This window comes from Lissotriton helveticus, chromosome 2_1 (genome assembly GCF_964261635.1).
Source record: "Lissotriton helveticus chromosome 2_1, aLisHel1.1, whole genome shotgun sequence".
In the NCBI taxonomy this organism is placed as follows: domain Eukaryota; kingdom Metazoa; phylum Chordata; class Amphibia; order Caudata; family Salamandridae; genus Lissotriton; species Lissotriton helveticus.
In genome coordinates, this window is record NC_136059.1 from 1,955,273,317 (window position 1) to 1,955,298,285 (window position 24,969).

The 24,969-nt window shown below is 41.5% G+C and overlaps 1 protein-coding gene across 2 annotated transcripts in view; it reads right to left on the reverse strand.

Moving 5' to 3' along the window:
* The window catches only part of TTC29 (tetratricopeptide repeat domain 29), a 1,214,048-nt gene that overhangs the window by 336,422 nt on the left and 852,657 nt on the right, over positions 1 to 24,969 (reverse strand). For both annotated transcript variants that reach the window (XM_078677661.1, XM_078677660.1), the window contains exon 10: positions 17,943 to 18,174. In XM_078677661.1, coding sequence (XP_078533787.1) covers positions 17,943 to 18,174 — 232 coding nt within the window. The remainder of the gene's footprint in view (positions 1 to 17,942; positions 18,175 to 24,969) is intronic.

Sequence of the window (24,969 nt, forward strand, 5' to 3'; positions counted from 1 at the left end):
TCCGCACCAGTTTGTATTGGCCTGACAACCTAACTCACCTCAAACAAATAGAAAAACAAATGTAGAGTTTCCCAAAGAAAACCTACATAATGTGTGGCAGAAATTGAACATCCCGTGTGATCCACCAATTTGGCAAGGGAAACCATGATTCTGACCCTTGTTCAATGGGTAATAGCACTGCAGTCAGATCGCTCTGCTCAGGATGGTGCCACCACTGATCTCTCCTGGCAGCATTTGAAGGCTGATCCTAGGACTTAGAGGAGCTGAAGGCTGCTCCAAAATGTGGCTGTAAGAATGTATTGATTTGTGTAGAGTTCCAAGACATGGGTCTTAATTTTATTTAAGTGCCTAAAAGTGCAGTTTATCTGTATTATGAGCTCTAAGCAGTCTCGATAAACTACCCAAGGCCTCTAACTGGTGGTAAGTATTTGAACAGTAGAAGTAAACATATGTGTGCTAGTTGTTTACAATGCACCTGTGAAAGTGTATACTTATCCAGCAATTCCAATTTAAATTTAAATACCTTAAAAAATATAGTAAAAAATATCAATAAGGTATTTGTAGTAAGTCACTAAGGAGTTCTGTGAAAATACAGAGGAAAGATGCCAAATGCAGAGATCCTATATATAAGTCTGAGTTGAATTGTAATAGCTTTAAAATGCATGGCAGAGGGGATTTTACTCCTCACTATACATGATCACACCATCACCCTTCCGACATCCTTTTAAATACTTGGTGTCTTGCTTTTTCATTTGATGGAGGTAGTATGGCTGCAGAGATGAATGTGGCATATTCGTAGGGTGCTGTTAAACTCACCACTGCAAGTATAAAATTCCATATTGTACACTTTGTCACATTTAATCATGTTTAACTCTTTTAACTCGTTCTTAACTTACTCTTAACCATGTTTACATTCCAAAAACTAAAAATATTGATGAACTGAAATTCGATCATACCAAAATGATATGATGAGTGTGGCTTTCTTCAGGGTATTAGCTGTGGTAGTTGTGGGAGGTCGAGAAGAAGCTTTGTAGTTTTCGAACCCCCCACCCTGTGATGAATTTTAATGTTGTCAATAATTACATTTTTGTTTGTATTTTATCTTTATGTATCTGTTTTGTTATGTGTCTTTTTTTGCTACTGTTTGTATCTTCTACTTTGTATGGTCTACATTGAATGAAATAAAGTTTGTTGGAATGGAAAATGTAATCTAATATGAAGTTTATAATATAAATGAGTACTGTTTTCCAAAAAGATATTAGAATGAGTGATCTTAATCGGATTACAAAAGTACTGAGGCTAAGAACGTGTTGAAAATGCATAGAGATTCTATTTTTCCTGTAATGCCCTTTAGTGTACAACGTGTTGCCATAAATATCTCTTTTCTGCTCATCTCTGCTTGTTTTAGAAAAACAGATCATAAGAATGAAAAGCCAGTTTTTACGTTGTTGTGTTTTTCAAGCTCAGTGACATGCCTTTTACCATGGCTGTTAGCTTTGGAAGGATGCAATAAGACACCACAAATCAAATGTAATGACTTATTATAGTTGAGCAGCTACTTCATTTCATTATTAGAGACTACTAGTGAAGTCATAGGTCAACTGTAATAAGGCAATTATAAATTGGCTTTTACACAGGGATAGCATGTTCCCATGAATAATAATCAAGTTATTAAACTTGATAAAAATGAGATGTAGCTGCTCGGTGTTGATGAATGTGTTGCATTCTTTGGCTTGTAGATAATCGAGAAGCATATCGCATAATCTACTGGAAGAGCGATGGACTGGTATGATTCTGGGTTCACAACTTTGAAGATAACATCTATGTAATATTTGGTATGCTTTGAACAATTTGAAAGGCATTTTCTTTATGCAAGTTACTCTCTTTGTTTTTATATTATTTGTGAGTTGCCTATTTAATTTTGTCCTTCCTATCTTTTCCTTGAGTTTTTGTACATACTTTTCTTATAAATGTATAAAAGAAGCCCATTTGGGTCTGGCATTAGAAAATACATTTTCATTTTAATAAAATTATGTGTATAATACACTTACCTAAAGGAGCTTTCTGCCATATCTCATATCATTGGTCTGTTGTGTCATTCATATTTTGTCCCCAGCCACTACAGCATACAGCAAGGGCAATAGGTCTGCCTACTACAGCCACTTGCTAACTTCACGTTCAGTGACTGTATTTAGCCCTTTCACAAGAAGCACATACGCACATGAGGTAGCTCCTTTCAGTGCCAGTGCTTTTGCCTATAGCATCGTCTACATCAGATGCTTTTGATCGCATTCTATTACAGCACGTTCGTTACAGCTACCGCGTTGTTACAATGCGAACCATTACATCGCAAGTCATTACAACAACTTGCTGTAGGGGGCGTGATGGTGTTGGATTTCAATCCAACACTTTCCCTGCTGTTGCACAAACTTGAGTAGGAATAGTAAATAATACTATTCCTAAATCCAGCACGCCCCCTACAGCAAGTCGCTGTAACGGCTTGCGATGTAATGGTTTGCGTTGTAACAACGCGGTCGTTGTAACAACTGTGTTGTAATGGCATGCGATCTAAGCATGCGTTGTACCGTCGTAGATTCGTTTTTGCTTTTACTTTATTACTTTAGTGTTGCTTTTGTTTGTAGAGCCTTGTGTTATAGCAGGGCCTGAATGTGAATCCAGGACAGAGTTAAGCTTTATCAATCTCTGACTCCTGCCAATGCAGTTGTAAATTCCTTTTGAAGTGGCCTTTGTTTATCGGACACTAAATTTTCACACCATGCCAGCAGCTCCCAAGAAGTCTGAATATAAGCTTATAAGGGTGCTCTATCTTTGCACACCTGCCTGTCATTCCTTCTTTCTATTCCCCTCTCTTGCCTCTCCCTTTCTTTCTTTCCTTCATTCCTTCTTTCTTTCTTCCCTTTGGTGTTCTTGCAGCTTTCTTTCTTTCCCCTCTTTTTCCCCTTTTCCTTCTTTCTCCTTTCTTTTATTCATTCCTGCTTTATTCCCTTTTTTCCTTATTTCCTCTTGTATTCAATGTTTTTACTTTCTTTTCTTATTTCTGTTCTTTCCTTTTCTTGTCTCTTTCTTTCATTCCTTGTGTCTTTCCCTGTGTCTTTTGTACTCTTTCTTTCCATGCTTAAACGTTTAATTCTTTCCTTTCTTTACTTCCTACTTTCCTTTTTTCATTCTTTCCTCTTTCTTTCCTTCCCTTCTTCCTATTTCTTTGATTCCTTTCTTCCCTTTTTCCTGTTTCTTTCATACCTTTCCTCCCTTCTGCATCCTTCCTTGTTACTTACCTACCTTCCTTTTACTGTCCTTCGGTCTTTCCCTCTTGCTTCCTCCTTTCCCTTTTTCTGCCATTCCTTCCTTCTTTCCATTTTCATTCCTTCCTTTTTACTTCCTGCCTTCGTCCTCTTTTTTGTTCCGTCTTTCTTTACTTTTTTGCTTCCTTCCTTACCTTTTTCTTCCTTCCCTCCTTCTTTTCCCTTATCTTTCCTTCTTTCTTTCTCCTTTTCGTTGTCATTCTCTTCCTCCTTTTCTTTGTCTCCTCCCTTCCCTTTTTCTTCCTTCCTTCTCTGTTACCTCCCTTCCCTTCTTCCTACCTCCCTTTATTCCTTACTTTATAAAAGGCAAGAGCCTGGCAGCCAATGCCCGACCCATTGGCTTCTTTAAGTCTATGTTAGCCAAGACCTTCTGATTTTACTAAAATTGTGTATAAAACATAGTTGCTTATAAGGGTTTTCTGTCAGGCTTCATCCATTATTGTGTTGCTGTGTCATTCACATTTCTCGTCCACCTACTACAGGATGCATCACGGGGCATTATAGCAGCCCACTTTAGCCATTGGCAGCCTTCAATATGAGCCAAGGCATGCTGTCCTATCACAAGGAACACAACCACACACAAAGTAGTCATTTTCAGTGTTAGGGAGTACTTTGGCTATGTATGTTTTTTTTGAGACCATAACAACATTTTTGTTTTTAGCCAAAACTTTTATCTTTAGATTTATGAAGGCCTGGCAGCTTTCTGAAGCTATAAAGTTTTGCCAAAACCATACCAAACCAAAAATTACCAAAAGGCTGGTGGCCAACAACAGACCTATTGGCTTTGTCATTGCTTGTTTGTAAATTCGGATCTTCCACTGAAACGGCAATGAATTAAACAGTAATGGTATTCTGATAGGAAAGGCATCGAAGTGGTCATTTGGATGCCAGTGCAACACAACTTCGTTGGCCTCCACACTCCTTTCAATGTTTCTTACATCCTATTTATACACACAGATGCATCCCAGAAAGGTATGGGTATGTTAAATAATCCAGACAGCCCCATGTTTCATGGAGGTGTAAGAAAGTGGTCGCTATACCGGAAAACTTATCGTTCTGCTGGAGAAAAAAAGCAACATTTTCTTATGCCATTTTCCATTAAACTAACTCCCACAACAGTCCTGAGGAGTAAACTCCTACATCTCCGATTTATGTAGATTTCCATGTCTACTCCTGTGGATTTTTTAAACCCTCCATAATTCTGAAGTCTCCTCAGATAACAAAAATGAAGCATACTGTAAGCAGATTTCGTATTCATAAAACGTACTTAAGCCAGACTAAAAGTGTAAACTGCCTCCTCTCGACTCCAGTTTGTGCCAACCCTATACTACAAAGTGATAGGTCAGCAGTGCTGGCCCAGGAGGCTCTCTCGTTCAAAGTGCAATTGAGGGGGCGATGCAAATCCGTTATTGAATACCCTACGGTATGTACAGGTCAAAGGGAACCCGCAGCATGTATCCAGGTAAATATTCTAGAGCTCGGCTGTAAAAGCTACTGAAGCAAACATGCTTCCACCGCTGTGGAAATAGGCAGGTTTGGATGTCCCAGTCCATACCACTGTGTAAATTGGTAAGTGCTGGAAAGAGTCTTCTTGACTGGACAGCAAGTGTTGATATACTGCAGGCAGGAGAGAGAACAATTTTGACTTTCTGGGATGAGTTTAAGGAAGTCTGTGTTTGCTGCAGGGAGCAGAGATAATACTCCTGTTTTCATTTCCTGCAGCAGAAGAGAAGGCTAAGAGGCCTACAGAGAGAGAGAAATGTCTGCAAGTATCAAGAAAGGAACTGAGACATCATGTGAAAGGGTTTGGGAGTGACAGGCGCTGTGGGCATATCACTCTGAAGTACAAACACCTCCCACAGGCCAGCATGGTACTGTGCAAAGCCATCAGAAATACATTTTATAAGTGTTCAAAGGCTTCTCAAATCTGCATAAAAACATCAGTGCGACTGCAGCTATGATATCTCGTTAGCAAAAAAAAATCCAAATTATTTTATCATAGAAGTTGGCAAATATGGGATTGAAATTCCACTTTACGAGGCCCACTGCATCTTCAGCAGAGACCTGAATGTAATTGTGAACATTGACCTAAGACAACCTCTCACATTACCCTACTAGTTAGCCGACGCCTGCGAGGGTACATATTCTGTATCCATCTGTAACGCGGCTTCTTTAATCCCAGCCGAACCTGAAGAAGTGCCCGTGGACAGATCAAGGGCCGTTATACTGCTCGGGGGACTTTCCATGTTTGCACCAAGGGGCACTCTCAGGTGCAGGTGCCCATGCAGACACGGACATTAACTTTGATTATGTTAAGTGCCCTCCTGACAGTCAATGCCTGCACTCGGGAGAATGCATTAGTGAAAACAAAGCCATGGGTGACAACTGCGGCTCCATATTTCACTGCCAGCCAGAGGCGGCTCCTCCGCTATGGCAGAGGAGCATCGCCCCACTGCTTTCAAGCAGTGCGAGAAGCAAAAATATATAATGATAACTTGCAGTTTGCGGGCGGGCAGGTGGGCGGGGTGGGCTGCTCTACTCTCAGAGCCGGGCAGGGGAGGACTGGTTTGCCCACTCCTAAGTGTGTTTGGTCGGTCCTCTCGGACCGCCCAAACCGGGCCTGAACACTTTCCCCTTTACAGCCTACATGGAGAACATGCCCACCCCTCCAGTCCCTGCCTGAGCACTGTGTCACAACACTCAGATCAATCACAATGCTGCATTGCAGCCTTGTGATTGGTTATGGGGAGGGAGCCTGGCTGCCTGCTTCCTGTTCCGGAAGTCGGAGGCAGGAGAGCAGGAGTAGACGTGGAACCTGGCTGCAAGGTAAGTTTAAAAAATATATATTTTATCTCCCTCCCGCAATTGTGACCCCACCAAGCCCCTGTGTGACCCCCCGTGCTCACCAGCGAGCCATGACAGCCACCACGGCTGCCAGCCTCCTTTTCAAGAGTATTAGAGATCTCCACCTGCCTGTGAGGGTATGTCTTGTGGGCTACTCGGACCACTTTGCCTCTCTCTCTGAACGGAAGGCTTCAGGGGCATCTTGCCATGGATTGTTTGCCCTTGCATCTCTAGTACAAGCACACCCTCATTTGGGCCATGTCCCAATGCACATGAGGGAAAGCCGTCTTTGGCTCATACTGGTGCACATTTTGAGACGCCTCAATCCATATTACCAAAGGCGCTTCTGTGGTCCCTACTGTAATACAAAATGCTCTGGGAGATGCAAATACCTGTTGAAATACCCTGGGCAATATGCGTAACATTTCCCCAGATATCAATGCACCAAGAGTCCAGAGTAAACACGGTTATTTTCCTTGTATCAACTAGAGGATTTAATTAAGATTTTTTCGAGATTCCTGTGTTCTCTCCTAGACCCCAGGTTAGCTGATACAGACTAACCCTGGGGGTAGTGGGCATAGCGGGGCTACGCGGAGGTCCACAGAGTAGCAAACAAACTCGGTGGAACTCTGCTCCGCTCCGCCACCCGCCTCATCCCCCCCTATATTATCAAGTAAATCTATGTGTAGTTTTCTCAAGGATTACTGATACTGCGTGGAAGAGGAGGAGGGCAGCCCGGAGACGCTGCATGCCAGGTAAGTGGTCTTATTTTACTAGTACGTAATGTAGATTTACTTGATTATTTAAGGGAGTTGGAGGCGGGGGCTAGCCAACTCCACTCCGCTGCAGAGTGTGCGGAGATTTGCCTTTTTCACAGAACTCAGAGGAGGCAAATCTCTTCACACTCCGCGGGCAGAGCGGAGGTCTCCGCCCGGGGTTAATACAGACTATTTTATAGAGTAGAGACTGCGTTGGTTTTCGTTCATGCTAGTACATATGATTCCACATTGCTCCTTGCCTTACCACCATACAGGATGCCTGCTAAATAGCTATTCGTTATTATTATTGATTCTTAATATTAAAAAATATTTCAGCTACCATGCAACTCTTCATTTTTTGTCATTTGAGACAAATATGACAACATATGCAAACGTTGTTCTGTTCTTCTGTGTGTTTTAGGACATTCCACAAAAGGCTCCTAGCTTTCCAGAGGAGGTCTCCTTTGTCATCATGTATCTTTTAAGTTGGCAGAAACATAGAACAGTTCCCTGGAAGGCACTTTTTATCCTTACCTGACTGCTTTCCATTCTACACATGGGTGATAAAACCACTTATGTCACCATCAAACCTTGAAGTAAAAATAATCTTCCTGCGTTTCTTTCCCTCAGTTGCCACTGATTATATTAGTTTCTGGGGTCCCCAGGTAGCTCAAGATATTAGTTTCTGGGGATCCCTAGGTAGCTCAGGACCAGATTATTAACTGGGCAAGAGAGGATGAACGTCAGCTCGAGAAGTGCATGGGGTAGGAAATATGAAATTAGGCATTTATCTTCTTAACCATTTAGCAGAATTAGGCAACGAAATGGATGCTGGTATATGGGGAATATCCAGATTTTTCCAGAGAGTGTTTGTTCTCTGTGCCTGCGCAGAAGTGATAGACCACACTAACCTGACATCTCTGTGGAAAAAGCCAAGTCCAGGGGACGGGTGGATCTGCACAAAAGTGTACGTTTATCTTTGTGAATCGGGCCTCTAATGTCTATTGATGAGGATCTACTTAGTATTACCAATGGAAAAAAAAACAATCATTCATTACTGGCACGTGAACATGTGAATACAAAGGGTGTAGCTCCACTAGCACCAACTAATACTGGTGCATAGGAAATTACTTGACCGCTATAATCACACTCCAGTGTAAGGCGATTGCCAAAGCTCAAATTTCAACCTCTGGTTACAAAAAGCTTGCTATATTTTATTGGTATATATATATATTCCAATAGCATGAGCGGGTTACCTTCTGATAAACATTAGTGTCCCTCACAGATAGACTACTGAGGATTTTTAGAGTTTTTGAAAGATTTTCAGCATAAAATGTCCAAAGCAACATTGTTCCCCTTCACTGCTCTTTCAAGACTTAGACTGATGGTTTTCAATACCTGTGCATATATGTACTGCCCAGCAAGGGGGTATTCCCTAAATGGAACCTAGTTGTTCTCTAGGAAATTTCAAGGTAGATGTTAAGTATTGAAGAGGACATTATGAAAGTCATGAATTTCCTTCTCCAGCCTTTCAGACTTTTCCCCTTCCTTCTCCTTTCTTTTTCCCTTCACTTTTTATCCATCATAAATCCTTCTCTCAATCCACCTGGTAATCCATCCATTTTACCTTCCATCTTTCCTTCCAACCACCACCCTTTTTCTCCATCCATTTATGCTTTTCTCCATTCATATTTCTCTCATCAATCCATCATCCATCCGTCTCTCAACCCATCACTTCAATCTCTCCATTCAATCATCCTTGCATCTCTGTATCCATCCATTTCTCCATCCATCTCCTCCACCCTTCTGAACATCTATTCTTCTCTTTATCCATCCCTTCATTCTCTTTCCCTCCCTTTCTTCTTTCCTTCTACTACAAGAGATCTATTCATAAGCTTATTGCAAACCAGTGTGTCTTATCAAAGGCAAAGGAGGCATAAAGTATCTTAAATGTTTTATATTACACAGAACTGTCCAGTGAGACTACCCACCAACTCCATCCCTCCGCTCAAGCTGCTAGAGTGGGTGAAGTTAATGACGGCCTTGGCTGGTAAATGGAGTGCTGATAATGGCCATATTCGGGAACAACTGTCCCAAGTATAACTACACTATTACAAGTATGATAACCTGAGTGCACTGTGCACTGTTCACTGAGTCCAAATAGAACTCCTAAGTTTATACCACAATAAACTGGTTTAAACAAAAATATAATCAAACTTGATTGGTATTTATCAAACTGCATTATTCATACAGTCACAACATTACAAATGTTGTTTCCAAGAACGAATCATAAATGAAATACAAAATGTAATACATGGTCATTTCATATATTTTAACAACTCTACAGATGGCATGGTAATGTATGAACAATGCTCCTGTAACATTCAAATGTGTGCCCGATGCATTTCGGGACGTTTCAGTCCCTTCGTCGGGGGCAAATCTACAAAGGAAAATAATATGCTATATAAGTCATCATCGTAAAAGCTAATACCACGTCAGCCCCATTATCCAGTTTCCAATACATTTAACAAGCCTGTCCAAACGTAAACCCAGATAATGCAGTGTAGTTATTACCAATCACAGCACGTGACAAACTTACATCACCATTGCTGATGATTATGTTACTGTTGTGTTAGAGGAAATTGTGTGGGTTACTTAACATGAAAACACCCAGTGCGCTGGTGACTTCACCTGACTAAATGTGCTGAACGAATGATGGTTACCTCAGTCACTGTAAAGAGAATTCAAAAAATCATGTCATCCGTCCTGTCAAAAGGAAATTACATGTGTCATCTGATAATACTCATATTGAATATGTTCTGTAAACATACACTGTTAGTATGCTCACCTGCACAATTGGCAAGTTAAGGTATGAGTGACCAGATTGTCATTAGAAAAATAAACACATTCCCATATCTACAATGAAACGAAATCAAATCTCACAAAAATAATAACAACATGAACCAAGTCGTCATGGCAAACAACTCGAGAGTAAATCATGCGCTCACTTTCCGAGCTAATTGAACCACACGTGGCAACTTTCAGGCAAAAGCATTAATCGAATGCCCGTCTAAAAAAGAACCAAGTATCATAAGTATTTAAGAAAGTGTAAGCGCCTGACTACTATTGTAAAAAATGACCCCGCATTGCAAACTTACCGGCAAAGCTGCCAAACCAGCCTTCCGACAAGGAACCTTTCTTCAGCTTGTGCCTTGAGCGTTCTGCGCGGAATACCCAATAAAGACCTCGAGTGGGTTAGAGATCGAAAGTGGACTACCAGTTTGGAAGTAAAATCTATGGCCGCCATCTTAGCACAGTAAAACACCTTAAGGATACAAACTAAATGTCTTATGTATTCAGGGGATAATGTAACAGAAAACAGTAATAAACCTGAAATGCATATATGTTTCCTCTAATAAGTATACAAGACCATGGTATTCAGGAGATACCCGATGTTGCGACCAAAGCGAAAAAAAACTTAAAGCTAACGTGAATATGAACAAAGAATAATCTATTGTAATCACCCGTCGCAAAAAAATGTGCAAACAACTGAAAGTGCATTCCACCACCACTGGTGTTGATGTTTATGTATTGTTACGGTTGGTTATGTGACAATGTTATTGAGATAACTTCATTATTTCAATTTGATGTATGTACACTGGTTGTCCTACATGCCTCCTGATCATAAAAAGCCACTCATGACCAAATGATCATTCAGGCCTCTAGGTATTATGGTATCCAAATGTTTGATCCAATATATTTCTCTTTGGAGAAGTTTCTTGGTATTGTCAATTCCTGGTTGTATCATTACCTTTTCTATGATCTGAAACCTGAGTTGAGACATAGTGTGTTTGGCCTCCACCCAATGTAGTGCAATGCTCTGAAATACTTATGATACTTGGACGCGCCTGAGATACTAGGCGCATCAGCAGCGTTTGTCCTTTGTTTTTAAAACTCACGTTCATGTTATTGTGCATTCTGTTTTAAATCACGCTATTGAGTCTGCTTAAAATCGCTTACCTCTGTGCAAATTCTCTTCGTCCTCCATTGGGTCACAGCCCGTTCCACCACGGCTTGTGCCGCTTGAGTGGAGGGCGTTCCTGACCTCTGGCACGGCCCCCAAGGGTGTCATTCTTCCGCCATAGCCGGGACCGGTGCCTATTTAGGTTGCATCACAATCGCACGCGCAGCGGACACGCCTGAGATACTAGGCGCCGCAGCAGCGTTTGTCCTTTGTTTTTAAAACTCACGTTCATGTTATTGTGCATTCTGTTTTAAATCACGCTATTGAGTCTGCTTAAAATCATTTACCTCTGTGCAAATTCTCTTCGTCCTCCATTGGGTCACCGCCCCGTTCCACCACGGCTTGTGCCGCTTGAGTGGAGGGCGTTCCTGATCTCTGGCCCGGCCCCCAAGGGCGTCATTCTTCCGCCATTGGCGGGACCGGTGCCTATTTAGGTTGCATCACAATCGCACGCGCAGTGGACGCGCCTGAGATACTAGGCACCGCAGCAGCGTTTGTCCTTTGTTTTTAAAACTCACGTTCATGTTATTGTGCATTCTGTTTTAAATCACGCTTTTGAGTCTGCTTAAAATCGTTTACCTCTGTGCAAATTCTCTTCGTCCTCCATTGGGTCACCGCCCCGTTCCACCACGGCTTGTGCCGCTTGAGTGGAGGGCGTTCCTGACCTCTGGCCGGGCCCCCAAGGGCGTCATTCCTCCGCCATAGGCTGGACCGGTGCCTATTTAGGTTGCATCACAATCGCACGCGCCGCGGACGCGCGCGGCGGGCCGCCGAAGGCTCGCCAAAGGCGAGCCCGTCTGCGCCCGTCCGCGCTAGTCCGTCGCCAGTCGCCTGGACCCCTGGTTGTCAGGCTAGCGAATGGCCCCTACGCCCGGGAGGAGCTGATCGCTATTAGAAGACAGGCAGTATGTACGGCTCATTTGTGGTATCCTGGCTCTCTTTGCGCACAATGCGATCAATGCGGCTTTAAGGCCACAGAGATTAGCCAGCTATCAGTATCAGCAACCTTAGCGGCTAAGCCCTCTACAAAGTTAAGCATAGTGAGTCTCAATTGTAGGTCACTAGTGAAACATCATGAGGACATTGATGAATTCCTCGTAGATCACTCCCCTGACCTCCTATTCTTGACAGAAACATGGTTAACCGATGACACCATGGCCATTTCTACCTTGGCGCTCCCCCCGGGTTACCTTATATGTATCCAGAATAGACCAAAGGGTAGAGGTGGTGGTATAGCAGTGATCTTTAAGGATAACTACTCCTGCACCCTCAACTCTACAAATATAACCAGCTGCGAAAGTGCGTCATTTAAGATACGGGTTTCTGACACTTTTACCCTTACGGGGCTCCTGATCTATCGCCCTCCCAGGTCAGCCAGTGCCTATCAAGAGTCGAAGGTGGCGACTATTACTGCGCTGGCCCTACAACCAGCAAACTTCAGTGTATTAGGGGACCTCAACCTCCATCTTGAGTGTCGGGACTCATCCACTATACTGAAGTTTCTGGGTGATATGGAGGCCTGCCAGCTTAACCAGCAGGTTAAGGGGCCATCGCATCAGGCAGGCCACTTATTAGACCCGGTGTTCACGAACATTCAGGAAGCCTCTGTCTCCACTCCCGGTCCCCTTAGCTGGACGGTTCACTTTCCGGTCTTTATTTCAATTCAGATAACAGCTAGATGCAGGGAAAAGCCTCCACCCTTGCGGCGGAGGCGTCCCTGGAATAAGGTTGACAATGCAGCGTTTGAAGCTAGACTCCAAACCTCCTGTCCTACTTGGCCGAGCAACCTGGAAGAGGCCTACACAGCCTATAGGGAGTGGATAAAAGAATCACTTGACCATTTCATTCCTATGAAATGCTCAAGGCCTAAGCGTGGCCAATCTCATCCGTGGTACTCTGAGGCCCTTACAATAAAAAAAAGCAATGTAAGCAATTGGAGCGCCTCTGGAGGAGGTCGTATGACCATCTGGCCAAAATTAACTTCAGAGCAGCCACTAAAGCCCACCATAAACTATAAAACTGTCTAAAGCCAAATATTACACAGATCTGATCAACTCCAGTACTAACTGCTCCAAAACCATCTTTGCCTTAGTAAAGGATCTGACTAAGATACCGGAGGGCACAGGTAATCTGATTGTGTCCGACGTACAATGTGAAGAGTTAGCCTGTTTCTTTGTAGACAAAGTCAAAGGGATCTATAACTCTCTAACCTCAGACGGACCCATTACGAATCCTAGCCCCATCGTAGGTTCTAATGATCTGCCATTTTCGCTACAATATCTGCTACCTATTGAGCAAACTGAGATGGATTCCTTGATCAAAAAAGTAAAGTCAGGTTCCCCGGAAGATCCTGTCAAGCCGGAATTGTTTAGACTATTCCAGGACTCCATTTTGCGGGAGGGGCAGGTGTTAATTAACAACTCACTTCAGTCGGCCACCATCCCCACATCTTGGAAACATGCTAAAGTTGTTCCCCTTTTAAAAAAAACGTCACTGGATCCCACCAGACCGGATAGCTTTAGACCCATCTCCTTGCTCCTCTATCTTACCAAGGTGATGGAGGCCCATGTAAATTCCATTTTGACTACCTATTTGGAGTCTAACGGAGTTCTGGATGAATCTCAGAACGGATTCCGTGCTAAACATAGCACGGAGTCTGCTTTACTAGCTGTCACTGAACATCTGAGGGAGGTGCAGGACCAGGGTGAGACATCTGCCCTGGTTCTTCTGGATTGGAGTGCGGCCTTTGACACGGTCTCCCACAGGATCCTGCTTGCGAGACTGTGGGAGATAAGAGTCAGGGAGAGAGCCTTGGAATGACCGTTCCTTCCAAGTGCATGCCCCGCCGTACTCATCCAGCATACACCCCCTGGATTGTGGGGTCCCGCAGGGCTCTGCGCTCAGCCCCACATTGTTCAATGTGTATGTCCGCCCCCTGGCCATGTTGGCCTGGGATCGCAATATTAAATTACTATCATATGCGGACGATACACAACTCATTTTCACCTTTTCTAAGAACACAGGGGCCGACAAAATCAAGTTCCAGGAAGACATCCTGGCTATATTCAATTGGTTGTCGCAGAACTATCTCCAGTTAAACTCCTCTAAAACGGAGATACTCCTTATAGGTAAGGACACGCAGAAATGGGACAAACATTGGTGGCCCCCTACTTTGGGACTTCCTCCTCCTCCCAAAGAGGTTGTTAAAAATCTGGGTGTGATGTTAGACAATTCACTCTCTATGGAAACTCATGCTAAGAAAGTGGCAGGCACCTGCTATGGTCGCCTACGCTCTCTTAAACCTATTCTCGGATTTTTTGAGCCCTGTATCCATCAGATTATAATCCAGGCTTAGTCTTATCCCATCTAGACTACTGCAATGCTCTCATGCTGGGCTCTAGTCTGACGGTGATAAACAGGCTACAGAGAGCCCAGAATGCCGCGGCCCGCATTTTATTTGCACTACCTAAAACATGCCATACCTCTCCTATTCTCCGTCGTTTACACTGGTTGCCGGTTAAACAACGCATCCAGTTTAAAAGTTTATGTTTAACTCACAAAATTTTGTATAGCACTGCCCCCAAACCTTGCAGGGACTCTGTTCCTTCTATGCCCCCACGCGTGCCCTCCGCTCGGCAGACCTATCTCTTGCACGCACAATTAAGATCCGAAGGAGCAGAGCTGGTGGCCGCTCTTTCAGGTATATGGCGCCGAAGTTGTGGAATTCGATCCCTCTTGGGGCTCGGACCACTTCTAACCACCTGCTGTTCCGTAAACAGATTAAAACTTGGCTGTTTTCTTCCATTTAATTTCATCTTCATCTGTTGCGCCGCTCTGTTCTCTGGCATGTTCACAGCGCTGGGACGCCCCGTTGCTGGGGTAGCCATGCGCTATATAAGTAGACCTAACATAACATAACAACTTGGTTCTTTTTTAGGAAGGCATTCGATCAATGCTTTTGCCTGAAAGTCGCTACGCGTGATTCAATTAGCTCGGAAGGTGAGTGCATGATTTACTCTCGAGTTGTTCGCCATCACGACCTGGTTCATGTTGTTATTATTTTAGTGACATTTGATTTCGTTTCGTTGTAGGTATGGGAATACGCTTCTTTTTCTAATGACAATCAGGTCACTCATACCTTAACGTGCCAATTGTGCAGGTGAGCATACTAACGGTGTATGTTTTCAGAATACATTCAATTATGGGTATGAGTATCATCAGATGACACATGTAATTTCCTTTTGACAGGACGGATGACACGTTTTTTTAAATTCTCTTTACAGTGACTGAGGTAACCATCATGTGTTCAGCACATTTAGTCAGGTGAAGTCACCAGCGCACTGGTTATTTTCCTGTTAAGTAACCCACACAATTTCCTATAACACAACATTAACATAATCATCAACAGTGGTGATGTAAGTTTGTCACGTGCTATGATTGGTAATAACTACACTGCATTATCTGGGTTTACGTTTGGACAGACTTATTAGATGTATTGGAAACTGAGTAATGAGCCTGACGTGGTGTTAGCTTTTACAATGATGACTTATATAGCATAATATTTTCCTTTATAGATTCGCCCCTGAGGAAGGGACTGAAACGTCCCGAAATGCATCGGGCATACATTTGAATGTTACAGGAGCATTGTTTATAAATCACCATGTTCAGTAGAATTGTTAAAATACATGAAATGACAAAGTATTGCCTCTTGTATTTCATTTATGATTCGTTCTTGGAAACAACATTTGTAATGTCATGACTATATGAATAATACCAAGAAGTAAGTGGTTAAGGCCGATCTGCTTGACTCTGAACAGTGGTGGCTTCCGAGACGCACTCCACAAACTTCGTGTTATTAGATCAGAAACCGTAGTGGTAGGTGTTGCAAAATTTTTAAGATGGGCCTGGCTGATCCGATCCAAGAAATTGGGTATCCCTGTATGCTGAATGTCCTTTTTTTAGCTGTATATAGCGCCCTGTATGGTTCTTAGTGGTATTAACTTTTGTGCAAATTATCTTTGTCCCATCTGTTTTTATATACATATGTCTAAAGCATCTTTTCGTTCTTAGTAATATTTTGTGTATAATATTATATTGCTGGAGTGTCTTTTTATACATTGTGTATGATTGTATTTTTGTCTTTTATGAATTTTTAATTCGAAATAAAGACTTATCGAATCGAATCGAATCGAATAATACCGTTTGATAATTGACAATCAAGTTTGATTATATTTTTGTTTAAACCAGTTTATTGTGGTATTAACTTAGGAGTTCTATTTGGACTCAGTGAACAGTGCACTCAGGTTATCACAACTGTAATAGGGGCTTCTTATCTCAACACTTGGATTGACAGCAAGTGTAGCACTGTTGCACCTTTAGCTAAAAGTATTTAGGAGATAAACTATTGGTTAAATTACTTAGTAAATCAAAATAGGTGTGCTCTTCCAAACAAAATAACTAACCAAGTATAACTACGCCATTTTCTACAAAACAACAGAAGACGGAGAGAGACTGCAGAGTCACAGTAGGTGTCCCTCCAGCCTAACTGCAGGATGTACTGCTTAAAGTTTTATGATCATTGGTCTTATTGCAGATCTGGCAAACAACAGGCTTGGTGTGCTCTGGTGTACATCTCTCTGGGCAGGGACCAGGGCAACTGGTTATAAACTTCTCTTCCTGCAGCACATGCACTAGCTCAGCACGTTAGCACGTGCTACAGACAAAGCGGCACAGGAACACAAAGAAAAGGTCACCCCCCCATTAAGTCCCTTGAGGAGAGCTGTGTCACCTTAAGGATTAATGGGGGCCTCCGGCAAGACATTTTGCTGGCCCCAGTACAGAAGAAATGTTGATTTTTTTTACCCATTTCCTGCTAACTCAATTCCGCATTATGCCAAACAATGCTAAATGATATGTTAAAAGTTGACATGGTCACACAAAAACAGTTGAAATGTGTCTTAGCCAGGACCCCAACACTCTTTCAGAAGACACAGGGTACAGAGACAGAGTCAAAGGTAGAGGTAGGCAGAGGGGTTTAGACAGAGTAAATAGACAGGAGTCAAAGAGAGAAAGCTCACTTCTCAGGAGCCACTTTCTCACTTTCCCAATGCCCTAAAACGTCTCTGCCCATCACATCCCTAAGGATTCTCAAGCGCAGCTTTGCAACAGCCTCTTTGCAAGGTTATCAAGGACGTCATCACAAAGGGGTGTAGTCTGCGACTGAACCTCTCATGGGTTTGTCTCAGGAGATCTGTGTTCTCCCTCCTAAAGGGCACCCACGGGAGAGAAGGGATTAAATATTTGCCAACGGGCATATGACAGATAGCGCTTTACTGAAGGGCATTTTTGCCCGTCCACTTACATCAGGGATGTGGTGCAGGTGTAAAAGCAAAGACATCCCCTCATTTGCACGGCGCCGTGAGAAAGGGAGCATGGCCCATTACACTACGCCAGCACTAGCGTCTCAACCCTGTCAACGGCATCACGCAAGGGGTTTGTTTCACGATGATCTGTGGTGATACGGTGTGGACACATGCCTCTTCCAGCCCTGGGGTACTCAGAAAGGATGGTCCTAGTTGCCTGCTCTTATGCCTGCTGTGGAAGACGTGCAGGAAGATAAGAGCACTGTGAGCTGAATAAAGGTGCAACCTTGTGAAACTATGGGCTGAAGATGTCGCTTTATCGGATTTATTCATACAGGAACCACGTAGTCGATACCTCTGTCAGCAAAAAGCATCCTTCCGAACCGGCAGTTATACACACTGCATTTATAGAAAATTGTGACGTCTGGTCTTTTCTTTTTTATAGCAACGTACACATGAGTAATAAGTTAATTGCAAATTAAAGGCGCATAGACCTCACAGAGATAACAACGCAAACTGAAATGAAGCACTCGAATAAGATTACATTTAATAAATATACAACTGCTAGGAAAGAATGCCTTTCCTATTAAGGGCCATGCAGCACTAATGTGTTTCAAATCCAGTGACTTACCAGCTGGAAAGGGGTCACTGAACACGTCACTTCTGATCTCTTTCCATGCCACCAGCCGCTTGATGCTGGCTTTATCGGCTGCCTCCGTGTGGCTGCAAACTGGCACCATCATCGCATGAGCCTTCGCAATGCCGTAGTGCACCTGGGCCTCCTCCACCAGCGCAGGGTCTGTCAGGGTGATGGCGGCCTCGTACGCTTGCAGGAAGTACTCACAAGCTTTCTCGTAGTTTCCCTGACGGCGACAAGAAAAGAAATAACATTGTGTTTTAGGGAGTTTCCTTTTTCCCCAATGGTTAACTGATTTTACTTAACAGCATGCACGAGGTAGCATTCCCTCTCTATAGAGTAACATATTTTCTACGTAGAAATGATTAATTTTGAACTTACAATTAATTAGCAGTTATTGCTCCTGTGGTTCAAAGACATACCTCCCCCCCTTGCACTCAAACCGTTATTTCTTCAAAATCAATAGGTTGAACAGTAGTGGTTGTTTGAGACGGAGTGCGATAAAAAGAAGTCAGAATTCTCAAATTAAACAAGCATACATAATACATAAAGAAGAAATATAGTCTCGATTCACTAACATTTCTGCGGACCAATATAGAGCTTTGGTGTGTAAAAAATGCAATCCGTGAACGTAGTTACAAAGAGATCAGGATCTGAGGACAGTGTCTCCCGTGACTCATAGTTAGTTTTGTTGCTATTTTCAAAAGTAAGTTTGGGGCGAGAGAGGGAAAAGTGCACTGTTGGGCAGAAAGGGTATCTAATGCGGATATTCTTAGCTGGGGATACATTCAGGCACATGCATATATGCTACCATACTAGACTTTCTAATTCCCCTTTGGATTCATTAACAAAATCCTCCTTTACTTCAGTTGCGTAGTTGCTGTTCTGAGCCTGTTACATTCAAGGCACTCTAAAGTTAAAGTGATTACACACAAATCAGTACTTCACGAGAAAACAACAGAATTTCATCAAATTATTATGCTTCTTGTTCACATACCGTCTTCAAATAGTCCCTGTAGAACATATTTACAATACAAATCCTATTCCTTTACTGAGTTTGCCTATTTCCCAGACAGAAGCATTTGTGAAACTATGTGCACATCTTTTTTCTGCTTATTTAATTCCGTATTCAGGCGCGGTCAATAGGGTGTACCTGCAGGGCGGTGACGTGGGGAGAGGGTGGGGGGTAGTAATGTATGGATTACAGAGTTTACCAGGTAAGTAAACATATAAATTAATAAAACTAATTTCGTTGCGTGCACCGCATCACCAAATGCGATGCAGTGCATGCAACGAAATTCATTTTATTTATTTAAATGTTTACTTACCCGTTAAACTCTGTAATCCATACATTACTACTCCCCCACCCTGCCCCTCCCCCTACCCACGTCACCGCCCGGCCGGTACTCCCACTACCGGTTGCGGCTGTCCGTATTGAGAAAGACCCGTATCTTTCCACTCTTCCAATGTATGCCATTTTATTGAGATGATGCCAACTGTTTCAGTCTCTTCAAAATGTAAGTACCTCATCAGCGTTATTTTAACAAGGAACCTTAATTAGAACGAACCAGGCCGTAATCCTGTACCATAGATTCCAAGGTAAACAGTCTAAATATCGGAAAAATGTTATCAACCTATAAGAATATCGAGTTGGATATATCAGAGGGACAGAATATCGAAATCAAGAATATCGACGACCAGAATATCGACCTGAAGGTAAGAAATAGCGTTTTTGTTAATATCGAAGTTAGTAATATCGATAGCAAAAATATCGATGTTACTAATATCGATATTAATATTAGTATTATGTATTTTGATATGTACTTTATATTTAGGTTTTTATAATTTGTGTTAATTATTGTACTAGTTTTAAAATATATGTGTGAAGTTTTTAGAAGTTAGTAATAATTTTTTAAGTAAATTATGCGTTTTAGTACCGTAGCGGGTTGTGGGTTTATAGGGGAATAGGGTGGGAAGTAATTTAATCATACTAAATTAATTAAATATTTTTTAGGAATTATTAAATATTTCAAAGTCAATTTTGTATTTTAGTTCTGTAGCAGGTTGTGGGTTTATAGGGGACTAGGGTGGGAAGTAATTTCATTGTAATTAAGTAATTATTTAATTTTTATTTATTGGTATTGCTAATTAATTTTATGTTAGCTAATTATGAATTGGTAATTAATTTATATTAATTGGTAATTAGTTTGTATTCATTGATTAATATTAATTGGTAATTAATTGTTATTAATTGATTAATTGGTAATTATATTAAGTGTAATATTTTCAGATATCAGATATCATAGTCTTTATTTCGATTATAAAATCATGAAAGACAATCCAGCATAAATGAACCTAGTAAAACACATTAGAATAAATAGTTAAAATGTATACAAACAACCCTAAAACAAGTATTAAACTACTACAAGTCAAGACTCACTATTGAAAGACCATGATTAATAGACAAACAATAAATAAGATAGAACACTCAGTAGCTCAACATTTATGCCATAAAAAAGTTTAAAAAGCAATTTACACTACCCCACAGCTGAATTCAGAATAAAAAGACACATCTTTAGGCCCTGAGTTTGTTGGGCCACAACCTCCATGCACACCCAAGAAATTTAGCGGTAGCAATAACAATGGCCTCCTGGGGGCATGACATTAGGATCCTCAAGGCTTCACTGGCAACTCTTGTACCGAGGACGAGACATATAGGTTTGAGCCATATCCTCCTCGGGACACTGTAGGCTGAACAAGCAAATAGCATGTGGGAAATAGTTTCAGAGTAGGCCTGACATAACGGGCATAGGTCCAGAGTGGGCCTAAGCCATCTGCTTGAGAAGGCTCTTGTGTGTAAGGAACCAACCCTAAACTGGTGATAGAGCTTCCTATCTAGTGGTTTTAAAATAAGATCCCAGTAGGGCTCAAACACAGGTACATGCTTAACGGATAGGAAGTCACTAGTCAGGGAAGGACCTATTGTGCTAGAAAAGTGTTTCTCTAGGACAAAACCCATTTAAACGGCCTTGAACTCCTTTTTAGAGGGAAAGGTGGTCGAGTCAGGATGATCCCACAAGATACCCAGCCCCATAGCAATAAGGGTGTCTCTGATATACTGAAGCCATTTGATATGATCCCTACCCCCCTAAAATCCAGGAGGGCTCTAGCATAAAGATCAAGTTCAGGAGTGGCCCACAGCCTTCTCAAGAGGGCTAAAGGCCTGAATCTGGCTAGGTCCTCAATATGGAGGCAGCCCAAATCCGAGAATAAGGGGACCAGGGGGGAAGATTGCTGCAACCGTGTTAAAGCTCCCATAAATCTATTTTGGGCGGTGGCCAAACAAGATAAATCCTCATGCCCCCATAATTCAGCACCGTATATAACGGCACTGACCACCTTGGTGTTATATATCGTAAGTGCAGGGGCAATGGGTTTAGTACATGACAGCTTGTGTTCTTTGAGTAGGGCCCCAGCAAGCTGAACGTGCTTCAAAACAAGCATGTCAATTAATGATTTACAATGCAATTTTCTATTTAGAGTTATACCCAAATAAGTGAACACATCTGTTTGATCTAGGGTGACATCATTCATGTAGACCTTACCCCTAACAACTTTTGATTTGTGGAGAACCATACATTTTGTCTTGTCCACGTTGACCTCCAGCTCATGATCTCGGCAGAACTCTTCAAAACGTGACAAGGCCACCTGTAACACGGATTGGGTCTTGGATAATATTAGGGTGTCGTCCGCGAACGTGAGGAGGGAGCATTTCATTCCTCCAAGCATAGGAGCATCGGTAGGACATGTGGAATAATATCGTACTACCCTGTTAATAAATTAAGAAAACAAGGTAAGCGCAAGAACGCATCCTTGGCGCACACCCTTTTCCACCCGAAATTTATCAGTGACTAACACCGATAAAAGCGCCAGGGGCATTCCCACTTCAAGAAAGGCTCTCCACATTTTGCTACGTGGGACAAGGTCAAAAGCTGATTTTAAATCAATAAATGCCGCGTAAAGCGTGCCACCACCTACAAGGACAACCCTCCAATATATCATCACAAACCTCAGGACCTGGTTGATTGTGCTAATGCGGGGCTGAAACCCTGCCTGCATGGGTGATAGAATATTAGCATCCTCTAACCAGGATTGAATCCGGCATAGGACTAGTCTTGCAACAATTTTTTGTATACAATCTAACAAGTTGATGGGCCTGTAATTTCCTGGCTGCGCTCGGTCTCCCTTTTTGTACACCAGGACTATTACTGCTCCAGACCATGTGGCGGGGATACATGCACCACTAGCTATAGAGTTAGCCAGGAAAGTAATATAAAGCACCCAGTTCTCCTTATCATGGATGAATAAATCAGCAGGCACACAATCCGGTCCCGGCGCCCTTCCTCTAGGAACAAGAGAAAGAACAGTCTCAACCTCAGAGTTGGTAAATACCAAAGCTGGAATTGGGCTGGGTATTATAAAACCATCTAAATTAGTGTTAGTGATGGAAAACTGAGCCATGAAATGCTCAGCCCAATGATCCGGCGGGACATGGTTAATTACTTTAGAGGGCGTCCCGTAGCTCCCCCGTTTTACCAGCTGCCAAAAGTGGGACAAGTTCTTCTCTTTGCTTGCATGAAGAAGATCATTCCAGCGATCCTCATCCCATTCTTTTTTGGTCTGAAACTGGGTTGCCTTGTAATTATCCCTAGCAACCTTCACCTCACCCATTTCTTTGGATCTGATAGCCCAGGACAACTTACGGTAAGCATCTCTGCAGTGTTTGTTATACCATGAGGCCTTTACCGCCCTAGCCTCCACCCTTTTGTTACTCCTTTTAACAACATTTTTTTTAGGTTAAGAAACAAATCACAATGGACCTGGGGAGAAATTAAATCAATGTCCTCCTGTGTAGGGCAGCCTTGAAAAGGGTGATAGATTGTGCAACCAAGTCCTTCATTGCAACAAGATCCCCTCCATTGTCAACAAGCCTTGGCCATCTTACTCTCCTCAGGTCATTAGTTAAGGAAATTTCTCGCAAAAGCTCACCAACCTGCTCTGTGTGATGGTTATAAGAAGTCAAAGCCTTAATTAGGAGGATCAGTGGGTTATGGTCGCTTTCCGGCCGGGCCTGAACCCTCATATGGATTAGAAAGTTCCAGAATTCAACATTTCAAAACATTTAATCAATACGACTGCTCCTGCCACCATAGTTATAGGTGGGAGCACCCATCCTATCAGAATCAGTCCTCCCATTAACGGCACACACACCCCTTTCCAGGCACAGCCCTTTAAGTTGTATTAATTTATTATTGAAGTGTGTTATGAGATTATAGGACAATAGGGTGGGAATTAATTTAATTGTAATTAAGTAATTATTTATTTTAGTGTTGAGTATTGATAATTAAATTATTGTTAATCAATTATTAATTGGTAATAACTTTTTAATAATTACACATTTTTAAATTAATTTAGTATTCATGTATTATTAATTGGTAATTAAATGTGATTATTTATAATTTATTGGTATTTTTTCTATAATTTATTGTTAATTCATTATTAATTGCTAAATGTTTTTTAATAATTATTGTTTTTTGGTATTGAATTTTTAAAAAGTATTATTTGGTAATAAATTGTCATTAGTTCTTATTTAATTGTATTTATTTTAATTGTTTATTTTTAATTGGTAATTACTTTTACATAATTATTGGTACTGTTAATCAATTTACTGTAATTTAATCATTAAATTATTATTTTTTAACAACAAAAATTATTTTCATTATTAGTAAGTTATTTTGACCACTACGCTATCCAACACTTTCCCTACTGTTGCACCCTCTGGAGTTGTAATAGTAATGTTATCTCCCACACTATCCAACACTTTCCCTACTGTTGCACAATCTGAAGTTGGAATAGTAATTTTAACCCCTACGCTCTCCAACACTTTCCCTACTGTTGCGCTCTTTGGAGTTGGAATAGTAATTTTAACCCCTACGCTATCCAACGCTTTTCCTTCTGTTGCACCCTCTGGAGTTGGAATAGTAATTTTAACCCCTACGCTATCCAACAATTTCCCTACTGTTGCATCCTCTGGAGTTGGAATAGTAATTTTAACCTCTACGCTATCCAACACTTTCCCTACTGTTGCACACTCTGAAGTTGGAATAGTAATTTTAACCCCTACGCTGTCCAACACTTTCCCTACTGTTGCACTCTCTGGAGCTGGAACAGTAATTTTTACCTCTACGCAGGGCCGGACTGGCTACCGGGCAGTTGTGTGTGCTGCCGTGCTGGGGGCTAATTTCGTTAATGGGGACGTGCGTGTGCAAAACGAAATTCGTTTTGCTTTTTTTATTTCAAATCGCACGCAGGTCCCCATCAACGAAATAATCCCCCACCACAGAGAAATTAGCCCCTCGCTCGGCAGCACACACAACTGCCCGGTAGCCAGTCCGGCCCTGCCTCTACGCTATAAAATATTTACTGTTTTAGTTAATGTAGTGCATAATTTATTTAAAATAATTTTTTATAATTTGTTATATATAGTTTTGATATCTTTATTTATATTATTGTATGTGTATATATGTATTTATAATTTATAAAATGTTATTTAACAATTTATAAGTTATTATAGTAAATAATTGAAAATATTATTAAGCATATGTATTATATTTTATATGTATATTTGAATTTTGTTTACATTACATGTATTACTTATAATTGTAAAAATATTTTTAACTATGTTTATTTTAATTATATGTATTATTTATTTAATTTTACATTAAAAAAACAATATTTTTTACAAAGATACTTTTTACAAAGATATATTTTTTTCGATATTTTTGTACTTACCTTAATGTAGATAGGACTTCGATATTCTTGACATCGATATTCCGTCTCCGATATTTTTTACATCGATATTTTTGATGTCGATATTATGTCAGACATTCAGATTCCAAATCATTTCAGTTTTTTCCCTAATCTTCATTCATTGGTGGATTACTGGAAAGATCAAAACCAT